The sequence below is a fragment of the Penaeus chinensis genome, unplaced genomic scaffold (genome assembly GCF_019202785.1).
Source record: "Penaeus chinensis breed Huanghai No. 1 unplaced genomic scaffold, ASM1920278v2 CTG_7009, whole genome shotgun sequence".
Classification (NCBI taxonomy): Eukaryota; Metazoa; Arthropoda; class Malacostraca; order Decapoda; family Penaeidae; genus Penaeus; species Penaeus chinensis.
In genome coordinates, this window is record NW_025918547.1 from 1 (window position 1) to 12,500 (window position 12,500).

The 12,500-nt window shown below is 38.5% G+C and overlaps 1 protein-coding gene across 1 annotated transcript in view; it reads left to right on the forward strand.

Moving 5' to 3' along the window:
- Positions 1-477: 477 nt before the first annotated feature.
- LOC125024851 (collagen alpha-4(IV) chain-like) overlaps positions 478-12,500 on the forward strand; it is a gene marked incomplete at both ends in the record, with an annotated part of 32,409 nt that continues 20,386 nt past the window's right edge. The window contains 7 exon segments of the mRNA XM_047612625.1: positions 478-645; positions 3,153-3,325; positions 4,970-5,073; positions 7,396-7,508; positions 9,193-9,277; positions 9,279-9,387; positions 11,299-11,407. Coding sequence (XP_047468581.1) covers positions 478-645; positions 3,153-3,325; positions 4,970-5,073; positions 7,396-7,508; positions 9,193-9,277; positions 9,279-9,387; positions 11,299-11,407 — 861 coding nt within the window.

Consider the following 12,500-nt stretch of genomic DNA (forward strand, 5'->3'; position numbering starts at 1 on the left):
AACGAACTCTCATCATCATCATCATTATCATCATTATCATCATCATTATCATCATTATTGCCATTTATTCTCACTTATACCTATTACTCATTCTTTCTCCCCCCCCCTTCAGGCGACGAACTCATCATTATCATCATTATTACCATTATTATCATCATTATTATCATTATCATCATCATTATCATCATTATTACCATTAACATTATTATCATTATCATCATTATCATCATCATTATCATCATCATTATCATCATTATTACCATCATTATCATCATCATTATCATCATTATTATCATTATCATTATCATCATTATTACCATCATTATCATCATCATTATCATCATTATTACCATCATTATCATCATCATTATCATCATTATTACCATTATTATCATCATTATCATCATCATTATCATCATTATTACCATTATTCTCATTTATCTGTTATTAACTCTTTCTCCTCCTCCCCCCCCCCCCCTTCAGGCGCCCCCTGCGAGTCAGGCGACGAGGGAGACTTCGGGCGCCAGGGACGGCCAGGGATCCCTGGGCTGGTGGGCTTGCCAGGTCCCCGGGGTCCCAAGGGCGCCCCTGGGAGCGTCGGGCTGCCTGGTATCCGTGGTATCAACGGCGTGCCTGGATCGTATGGTAAGGGCCTGGTATTCATTTTTTTTTTTGTTTTTTTTTTTTTCTGGAACCAAAAATAATAGTATTAATAATATTAAGGTTTTTTTTTTTTTTTATCTTTATTTTTCTGGAATTAAAAAAAAAAAAATTGTATGGTAAGTGTGTTTTTTTCCAGGAATAATTAAATATATATAATAATAATAATAATAATAATAATAATAATAATAGTAATAATAATAATAATAATGTTTTTTTTTACCTGGAATTAAAAAAACAATTTTTTTTTAAGATCGTATGGTAAGTGTGTGGTATTAATATTATTATTTATTTATTTTTATAATAATAATAAGGTTTTTTTATTTACATTTTTTATCTTTCAATAATTCAATTTTTTTTCTGGAATTTAAAAAAGTTTTTTAAAGATCTTATGGTAAAGAAGTGGTATTCATTTATTTATTTTTATAAGAATAATTATTATAATTTTTTTTATGGAATAAAAAAAAAATGATTGATAATTTATTTTTTCTTTTAATAATAATATTAAAAAGAAGAAGAAAAATAATAATAATATATATTTTTTTTATCTGGAATTAAACAAAAAAATATTAAGGTAACAAAAAAAAAATATTAAATATTAAACAAAAAAATATTATTTTTAAAAATATTAAGTTTTTTGAAGATCGTATGGTAAGGAAGTGGTATTAATTTCTGGAATAAGGAGAAGAAGAAAGAAAAAAAGAATAATAAGAATAAGAAGAAGAAGAAAAATAATGATAATGATAATAATAATAATAGAATGATAGAATGATAATAAGAATACATTTTTTTTTTTTTAAGTTTTATGAAGACCGTCTGGTATTTTTTTTTTTCTGGAATAAAGAGAAGAAGGAAGAAAGAAAGAATAATAAGAATAATAACGATAATAATAATAATAATAATAACAAAAATAATAATATTAATGATAATAATCGGGGTATCGTGGTATCCGTGGTATCAACGGCGTGCCTGGATCGTATTCATTTCTGGAACAAAATTTTTGAAATTAAAGAAAAAAAATGTAAAAATAGTTTTTTTTTTATTATTTTTTGTTTTTCTGGAATTAAAAACCAGAAATTTAGGAGTTTTATGAAGATCGAAAGAATAATAATAAAATATATATATATATATATTCCGCAAATATATATATTCTGAAAATTATAAGAATAAATAATACAAAAAAATGTTTTTCTGTTAGTAATGATGAGTTTTTTTCTGGAATAAAGAAAAAAAAATAATAATGAAAATAATAAAAAGGTTCTTCTCCCTGAATTAAAAAAAAAAAAAAAAATTGAAGATCGTATAGTAAGGAAGTGGTATTAATTTATTTATTTTTATAATAATAATGATAATAAGTTTTTTTTCTGGAATAAAAAAAAATGAGATTGATAAGATTTTTTTTTTTTTTTTTTTATCTTTTAATAGTAAGATTTTTTTTTGGATGATAATTCTTTTTTTTCTGGAATTTAAAAAGTTTTTTTGAAGATCGTATGGTAAGTGTGTGGGGTTTTTTTCTAGAATAATGGAAACAAAAATATTTTAATGATAATAATGACTTTTCTTTTTCTTTTATTTTTCTGGAATAAATTAAATAAAAATAATGATATTTTTTTCTTCTTTTTCTTTTTTTGAAAGAAAAAAAATCCTATCTACAAATCCCTCTAATATCTATCGATCTATCTACCAGGTCTCTCCAGCGCACAATTTTTTTTTTCCTTTTTTTTTAGATTTTTTAAAAGATTTTCAAAAATAATTCAATTGTTTTCCTTTTTCTCTCACTCTCTCTACCAATCCCTCTATCTATCGATCTATCTATCTACCAGGTCTTCGTTTTAATATATTTTAAAAGATTTTCAAAAATAATTACATTTTTTGTTTCTCTTTTTTTGAGAGAAAGAAATCCTACCAATCTATTTATCGATTTATCAATCTATCCCCCAGGTTTCTCCGGCGCCCAAGAATTTTTAAATCTTTTTTTTTTTTAAGGAAAAAAATACTATCTACCAATCCCTCTATCTATCGATCGATCTATCTATCCCCCAGGTCTTCCTTTTAAGATTTTCAAAAAGAATTACATTTTTTCTCTCTTTTTTTTTTCTTTGTTTGAGAGAAAAAATCCTACCAATCCCTCTATCTATCTATCGATCTATCTATCACCCAGGTCTCTCCGGGCGATTTTCAAAAAGAATTAGAGAGTTTTTTTTTTCTTTTTCTTTTTTTTGAGAGAAAAAAATCCTATCTACCAATCCCTCTCTCTATCTATCGATCTATCTATCACCCAGGTCTCTCCGGCGCCCAAGAATTTTAAAGATTTTTTTTTTTTTTGTTAATTTTATGGAAGAAATTATTTTTCTCTTTTTTTTTGAGAGAAAAAATCCTACCAATCCCTCAATCTATCTATCGATCTATCTATCGATCTATCTATCGATCTATCTATCGATCTATCTATCGATCTATCTATCGATCTATCTATCGATCTATCTATCCCCCAGGTCTCTCAGGCGCCCAGGGCTGGAAGGGCGAGGAAGGTGACCTCCTGCCGGGCCCCTTCGTCAAGGGCAGAGTTGGCGACGACGGTCAGCCAGGTCTCCCGGGTCTCTACGGACCAAAGGGCGAACCCGGATTCGACGGACGGCCGGGGCTCGACGGCAGGGCGGGGGCGAAGGTGAGGTCAGGTCGAAGGTCAGGTCAAATAGGGGTCCAAGGTGAAGTCAAGTCGAAGGTCAGGTCTAATAGGGGTCCAAGGTGAGGTCATGTGTGGGGTCGAAGAGCGAGGTCATGTGGAGTCGATGGTAAGGTCAGGTCACAGGGGTCGAAGGTGAGGTCAAATAGGAGTCGAAGGTGGGGGTGGAAGGTCAAATGGGGGTTGATGGTTGAGGGTCAAATAGGGGTCGAAGGTGAGGTCATGTGAGGTCATGTCATGTGGGGTCGAAGGTGGAGTTGAAGGTCAGGTCATTTGGTGGGGTCGATGGTTGGGGTGGAAGGTCAAATGGGGGTCGAAGGTGAGGTCATGAGGGAGGTTGAGGGTCAGGTCATTTGGGATGATAAGGGGTCGATAGTGGAGGTTCAGTTCATTTGGGGATCGATGGTGAAGGTTGAAGGTCACAGGGGACGATAAGGGGTCGTGTCAGGTCACAAAGGACGATAAGGGGACGTGTCAGGTCACAGGGGATGCTTAGAGGTCGTATCAGGTCACAGGGGGTTTAGCAGGGGCAATAATGGGTCAGACGAGGTCACGTGATGCCACATGTGGGGTCAAGTCGAACCAGAGGGAGTGATTTGGGGTCATGTAAGGTCATGTCGAGTAATATAGGGTCATGGGAAATTGAAGCCAGGTCATACGGTGGTCAGGCGAAGCTTTAAGATGTCAAAGGGAATTATCTACGTGTCGAGTTAGGTCAAAGGGCTCAAGGTCAGGTCATGAAAGAGTCAAACGGGGTGAAATGAGGTCATATTGAAATCGTATGGGGTTCTGTAGGGTCATACGGAGGTAATATGAGGTCAGAAGAGGTCATGTAAGGTCACAGTACTATTACTATTTTTAAATGCTTAGTTTTGAGTTTCTATGAATCAAAAATGTTCAATAAAAAAAAAAAATCATTCATTTCTATCTATGAAAAAAAAAATCCAAAATATCTGCATATATAAAAAAAAAATCGTTTTTAACAAAGAAAAAAAAAACAGCTATAAAAAAAAAGAAAAACAAAGATATGAAAAATTAATCGAAAACTTCCTCTCTCTCTCTCTCTCTCTCTTTCTCTCTCTTTGTCTCTTTCTCCCATTCTCCCCCACCTCCCTCTATCCCACCCCCCCCTCCATACCCCCTACCCCACCCCACCTCTCCCCTCCTCCCCCTCTCCTACCCACCTCTCCCTTCTCCAACCCTCTCCCCACCTCCCCTACTCTCCCCCCCTTTCCCTTTCCCCAACCCACCCACCCCACCCCCCTCTTTCCCACTCCCCCCCCTCTCCCATCCCCACCCACCTCCCCCCACCCAACCCTTACCTCCTCCCTACCTACCCACCCTCACCCCCCATCTCCCACCCCCTCTCCCATCCCTCCCACCCCATCCCCCTCCCCATCCCCACCCACCCCCTCACCCCTCTCCCCACCCCCCTTCCCACCCCCCTCTCCCCCCCTCCCCTCCCAACCCCATACCCCACCCACCCCCTCTCCCACCCCCTCCCCATCCCTCCCACTCCCTCCCACCTCTCCCCACCCCTCCCCCCACCCCATAACACCCCATCCCCCCCCCTTACCCACCCCTTCCTCTCCCTCTCTCCTTACCTTCTCCCCTCTCTCTCCCCAGGGCAACCAAGGCGAAGAGGGCCTGACGGGCCTCGACGGGCTGCCCGGACGCCACGGCTTCAGCCCCCCCAAGGGCGTCCCCATTCCCGGAGACAACGGATGGAAGTGAGTTAATAAAATAGGGTAATTAGTGAGTTAATTAAGTGTTTAATGAGTTAATTAAGTATTTAATGAGGTAAGTAAGTAGTTAATTTGAGTATTTGATTAGGAAGTGAGTTAAGGAAGGGGGTTAATTAGTGAGTTAATTAGTTAGGAAGTGAGTTAAGGAATGGGTTAATTAGTTAGGAAGTGAGTTAAGGAATGGGTTAATTAGTGAGTTAATTAGTTAGGAAGTGAGTTCATGAAGGGGGTAATTAGTGAGTTAATTAGGGAAGTGGGTGAGTTAATTAATTGGTTAATTGGGTGTTTAATTAGGAAGTGAGTGAGTTAATTAATTGGGAAGTGAGGTCTTTAATTAGTTAACTGAGTATTTGATTAGGAAGTGAGTTAATGAAGGGGTTAATTAGTGAGTTAATTAGGGAGTGGGTGAGTTAATGAAGGGGTTAATTGGATAATTAATTAGGTAGGAAGTGAGTTAATTATTTAGTTAATTGGATGATTAACCAAGTAGGAAGTGAGTTAATTACTTAGGAAGTGAGTTATTTAATTAGTTAATTTGGATGTGTAATTAGAGAGTGAGTTAATTAATTAGTTAAGTATTTAATTGATTAATTTGAGTGCTTAATTAGTTAGGAAGTGAGTGAGATATTTAATTAGTTATTTAAGTATTGAGTTAATTTCCGTCTTTATCACCTATTTCCCTTCATCTCCATCATTATTTTGTTTTCTTTCCGCCATCCTTTGTTAACTCCATCTTTATCACCTGTTATCGCTTATTTCCCCATCTTTATCACCTGTTTCCCCTCACCCCATCTTTATCACCTGTTATCGCCTATTCCCCTCCTCCCCATCTTTATCCCCCATTATCACCTATTATCATCTGTTTCCCCTCATCCTATCTTTATCACCAATTCCCCCTCCTCCCCATCTTTATCACCTTTTATCGTCTGTTTCCCCTCCTCATCTTTATCACCCATTATCCCTCCTCCTTCATTTTCCCCATCTTCATCACCTATTCCCATCTTTATCACCTATTATCCCCCATTCCCCTTCCTCCCCATTTCTCCTCCCCATCTTCATCCCTTATTATCACCCATTCCTCCTCCTCCCCATCTTCATCACCCATTATCGTCTGTTTCCCTTCCTCCCCATCTTCATCCCCCATTCCCCCTCCTCCCCATCTTCATCCCCCATTCCCCCTCCTCCCCATCTTTATCCCCCATTCCCCCTCCTCCCCATCTTTATCCCCCATTCCCCCTCCTCCCCATCTTTATCCCCCATTCCCCTCTTCCCCATCTTTATCACCCATTCCCCCTCCTCCCCATCTTTATCCCCCATTCCCCTCCTCCCCATCTTTATCCCCCATTCCCCTCCTCCCCATCTTTATCCCCCATTCCCCCTCCTCCCCATCTTTATCCCCCATTCCCCCTCCTCCCCATCTTTATCCCCCATTCCCCTCTTCCCCATCTTTATCACCCATTCCCCCTCCTCCCCATCTTTATCCCCCATTCCCCTCCTCCCCATCTTTATCCCCCCTTCCCCTCTTCCCCATCTTTATCACCCCTTCCTCCATTCCCCATCTTTATCCCCCCTTCCCCCCTTCCCCATCTTTATCACCCATTCCCCCTCCTCCCCATCTTTATCCCCCATTCCCCTCCTCCCCATCTTTATCCCCCATTCCCCTCTTCCCCATCTTTATCACCCATTCCCCCTCCTCCCCATCTTCATCCCCCATTCCCCCTCCTCCCCATCTTCATCCCCCATTCCCCTCCTCCCCATCTTCATCACCCATTCCCCCTCCTCCCCATCTTTATCCCCCATTCCCCTCCTCCCCATCTTTATCCCCCATTCCCCTCTTCCCCATCTTTATCACCCATTCCCCCTCCTCCCCATCTTTATCACCCCTTTCCCCTCCTCCCCATCTTCATCCCCCATTCCCCCTCCTCCCCATCTTTATCCCCCATTCCCCTCCTCCCCATCTTTATCCCCCATTCCTCCTCCTCCCCATCTTTATCCCCCATTCCCCCTCTTCCCCATCTTTATCACCCATTTTCCCTTCTTCCCCATCTTTATCACCCATTCCCCCTCCTTCCCATCTTTATCACCATTTTCCCTCTTCCCCATCTTTATCACCATTTTCCCTTCCTCCCCATCTTTATCACCATTTTCCCTCTTCCCCATCTTTATCACCATTTTCCCTTCCTCCCCATCTTTATCACCATTTTCCCCTCTTCCCCATCTTTATCACTGTTTCCCTCCTCCCCATCTTTATCCCCCATTCCCCCTCTTCCCCATCTTTATCACTGTTTCCCTTCCCTTCCCTTCCAGAGGCGCCACCGGAGACCGCGGCGCCCCGGGCCTCATGGGGGAGCCCGGGCAGATCATCGGCGTGGGCGGGGTCAAGTACACGCTTCTGGTCAAGGGCGATCAGGGAGAGCCAGGTGAGGGGGCGGGGCTTAGGGTGAGGGGGCGGGGCTTCGGGGGCGAGGGGGAGGGGTTTAGAGGGTGAGGGGGCGGGGATTGGTGAGTGAGAGGGCGGGGTTTAGGGTGAGGGGGCGGGGTTTAGGGGTGAGGGGGCGGGGTTTAGTGGGGTGAGGGGGGCGGGGTTTAGAGGGTGAGGGGGCGGGGCTTGGTGGGTGAGGGGCGGGGCTTAGGGGGGACGAGAGGGAGGAGCTTCCTTAGGGGGCGGGGTCAAGTACACGCTACTGGTCAAGGGCGATCAGGGAGAGCCAGGTGAGGGGGCGGGGCTTAGGGGTGAGGGGGCGGGGCTTAGGGGGATAAGAGGGAGAAGCTTCCTTCCTTATATAGCTTCGGAGGGCGATGGGGCGGGGCTTAGGGGGTGAGGGGCGGGGCTTAGGGGGTGAGGGGCGGGGCTTAGGGGGTGAGGGGGCGGGGCTTGGGGGGACGAGAGGGAGAAGCTCCCTTGCTTATATAGCTTCGGGGGGCGGGCTTGGGGAGGGCTTAATAGCACGAGAGGGAGGAGCTTCCTTCCTTTTATAGCTTCGGGGGGCGAGGGGGCGGGGCTTAATAGGACGAGAGGGAGGAGCTTCCTTCCTTATATAGCTTCGGGGGCCGAGGGGGCGGGGCCTAGGGGGGCCTAGGGGGCGGGGCTTAGGGGGATGAGAGGCAAAGGCTTCCTTCCTTATATAGCTTCGGGGGGCGAGGGGGCGGGGCTTAGGGGGTGAGGGGGCGGGGCTTAGGGGGGACGAGAGGGAGGAGCTTCCTTCCTTTTATAGCTTCGGGGGGCGAGGGGGCGGGGCTTAATAGGACGAGAGGGAGGAGCTTCCTTCCTTATATAGCTTCGGGGGCCGAGGGGGCGGGGCCTAGGGGGGCCTAGGGGGCGGGGCTTAGGGGGATGAGAGGCAAAGGCTTCCTTCCTTATATAGCTTCGGGGGGCGAGGGGGCGGGGCTTAGGGGGTGAGGGGGCGGGGCTTAGGGGGGACGAGAGGGAGGAGCTTCCTTCCTTATATAGCTTCGGGGGGCGGGTTGGGGGCGAGGGGGCGGGGCTTAGTAGGGGACGAGTTGCCAATTCGTTTCTGATTGTGGATTTTTTTTAATGTTTTATATTTCTGTTTTAGGATTTTTTTTCTCTTTTTTTTTTTTTTTGGTTTAAGTTCTTGAGGAAGTGGCTGAGATATGTAATTAGTTCATTAAGAATTTAATTAATTAGGAAGTGAGTGAGATATATAATTCGTTAATTAAGCGTTTAATTAGCTAGGAAGTGGGCGGGGCTTAAGAGAATTGCCAACTCGTTTCCGATCGTGGATTTTTTTTTTTTTTTTTTTTTTTTTTTTTTTTTTTTTTCTTTTGTTTTAGTTATTGTAAGAAAGTGACTGAATTAATGAAGAATTTAATGAGTTAGAAATTAAATAAAGTGAAATGATTTTATAATTTTAATTTCCTCTAAACTAACTGGATTTTTTATTTTTTATTTTTTATTTTTATTTTTATTTTTTTTTTATTTTTTTAGTTATTGTGAGAAAGTAACTGAGATAATTAAGTATTTAATAAGTTAGGAAGTAAGTTAGAAATTAAATAAAGTAAAATAATTTTATGATTTTCATTTCCTTTTAAACTAACCCTCTCTCTCCCTCCCCTCCCCCCCTCCCCCCATCACACACACAGGACCCCCCGGACCCCCAGGCTTGGACGGCATCGAGGGGCCCCGAGGTCCCGACGGGCGCCAGGGACCCGACGGGCCCCCAGGGATAGGGGAACAGGGGTCGCAATGGCCTCAAGGGCTATCCGGGCAGCCCTGGCGACATGGGGCGCGTCGGCAGGAAGGGCGAACCGGGCTACAATGGAGAACCCGGGCTGGACGTGAGTTTTTAAGGCTTTTTAAAGATGCTTTAGGAATTTTTAAGGATTTTTAAATATTTTTGGGGGGTTTTGAAGGTTTTTAAGTATATTTAAGGAGATTTTAAAGCCATCTAAGGATTTTTTTGGATAATTAAGGAATTTTTAAAGATGTCTAGGGATTTTTAAAGGATGTTTAAAGATTTTTAAGGAGTTTTTAAGGATTTTTAAAGATATTTAAGGAGTTTTTAAGAGAAAGAAAAAGAGAGAAAGTTAGAGAGAGAGAGAGAAAGAGAGAGATAGATAGAGAGAGAGACAGAGAGAGAGAGAGAGAGAGAGTTACTTCAACGGAGAGCCCGGATTAGACGTGAGTTTTTTAAGAAGTTTTTAAGTTTTTTAGGGAACATTTCCTGCTTTTTAAGGGAAATTTTAAGCAGTTTTAAGGTTTTTAAAAACAAATCCTGATTTTTAAGGCTTTTTTAAGGATTTTTAGGGAATTTTATCCAGGTTTTTAAGAATTTTTGAGGATTTTTAAAGAGAAAGAAAAAGAAAGAGAGAGAGAGAGAGAGAGAGAGAAAAGTAGAGAGGGAGAGAGAGAGAGAGAAAGAAAGAAAGTGAGAGAGAAAGAGAAAGAAAGAGAGAGAGAAAGAAAAAGAGAGAGAGAGAGGAAGATAGAGAAGAAGAAGAAGAGATAGAGAAAGAGAAGAAAAGAGATTGTGAGAAAACAAAAGATAAAACAAAAGAGAGAGAGAAAAAGGACAAAGAAGGAAACATAGAATAATAATAATAATAATAATAATAATAAAAAGAAAAAATAAATTAAAAAAAAAAACGAAAATTATAATAATAAAAATAATAATAATAATAATAAGCTTATTTCCAGATTTTTTAGTTTTTTTTGAACTTCTGAAATATATATGTATATATATACGTATCTATACATATATAGTCTTTTTTTATAATATTTTTAATTATATATCTAATTACATGTTATCCAAATTATGTAATTTCATGATAAATTATTATTTTATTATCAGATTTATTTAATGATATATCGCATTTATTAAATAGTTCTTTCTATATATTTAATTCATATATAACTTTAAAATCTAATTATAACTTAATTTATTACATTATAAAATATTTTCAGCTGTATGAGATTTTTTTGACAATTTATCGATATATGTATTTGAAGAACTATTTTGAAATATATTGTGTATGATACAATATATATGTTTATGTATATTTTTATGCATATTTGGATATATACAGATTCATATATATATATATATATATATATATATATATATTTACTTATATATGTTTGTATATGTATGTATATATGTATATATGTATATGTATATATATATATGTGTGTGTGTGTGTGTGTTTATATATGTATATATATTTAGATATATTGATTGATAGATAAATATATATTCACATATATATATATATTGTCAGTATATATATATATATTGTCAGTATATATATATATATATATATTGTCAGTATATATATATCTATATTGTCAGTATATATATTGTTAGTATATATATATATTTAGTATATATGTGTATATATATATATTTAGTATATATGTGTATATATATATATTGTTAGTATATATATATACATATATATACACATATTATAAGTATATATATAGTTTTTTATTTTAATATATATATATATATTTTTTAATATATATATATATATATATATATATTTTAATATATATATATATATTGTTAGTATATATATATATATACATTTAAATATTGTTAGTATATATATATACATTTAAATATTGTTAGTATATATATACATATTTTAATATATATATATATATATTGTTAGTATATATATAGTTAGTATATATATATATTGTAACTATACACACATCTTCTCCTCTCCCCCCCCCCATACCCCCAGGGCCTCCCGGGCACGAAAGGGGAATTGGGAGAGGACGGAAGAAGCGGAGACACAGGTCGACGCGGTGACCTCGGACGACCGGGGTCAAAGGGCGAACCAGGATTGCCAGGTAAGGGGGAGGCGAATTTTTTTTTTTTTTTTTTTTTTTTTTTTTTTTCTTGAAGGTGGGGGGGGGATCTGTAATATTTGTTTTTTATTTGTGGGTTTTTTTTTTTTTTTTTAAGGGGGGGAAATATACATTTATATATATCTATATATATCTATATATATCCATATATAGATATATATCTATATATATCTATATATATCCATATATATCTATATATATCTATATATGTCTATATATATTGATATATATATCTATATATATCTATATATCTATCTATCTATATATATATATATATATATATATATATATATATATATCTATCCCGGATTGCTAGGAAATCTTTGATATATCTATCCATATCTATCTGTGTCTTTATTTGTTTCTTCTCTTTTTTCCTCTTCTTCTTCTTCTCTTTTCTTCTTCTTCTTCTTCTTCTTTCTTTCTTACTCTTCTTCTTCTTCTCTTTTCTTCTTCTTCTTCTTCTTCTTCTCTTTTCTACTTTTTCTTTTCTTTCCTTCTCCTTCTTCTCTTTTCTTCTTCTTCCTCTTCGTCTCCCTCTTCTTCTTCTTCTTCTTCTTCTTCTCTTTTCTTCCTCTTTTCTTTTCTTCTTCTTTTTATTCTTCTTCTTCTTCTCTCTTTTTCTTCTTCTCTTTTCTTCTTCTTTCTTTCTTACTCTTCTTCTTCTTCTCTTTTCTTCTTCTCCTTCTTCTTCTTCTTCTTCTTCTCCTCTTTTCTTCTTCTTTTTCTTCTTCTTCTTTTTCTCTTTCCTTCTCCTTCTTCTCTCTTTCTTCCTCTTTTCCTTCTTCCTAAATCTGACTTTTCTCTCTCTTTTCTTCCTCTTCTCCTTCTTCTTCTCTCTTTCTTCCTCTTCTCCATTTCCTTAAATCTCAAATTCATGCCAATTACCTGATTTTTTTTCTCTCCTTTCTCCTCTTCTTCTTCTTCTCTCATTCTTCCTCTCTCCTCCTTCTTTTCTCTTTTCTTCCTCGTTTCCTTCTTAAACCTAAAACTGTTTTTTTTTCTCTCTTTCTCCCTCTTCTCCATTTTCTTCTCTCATTCTCCCTCTCTTCTCTTTCTTCTTCTCTTTTTCTCT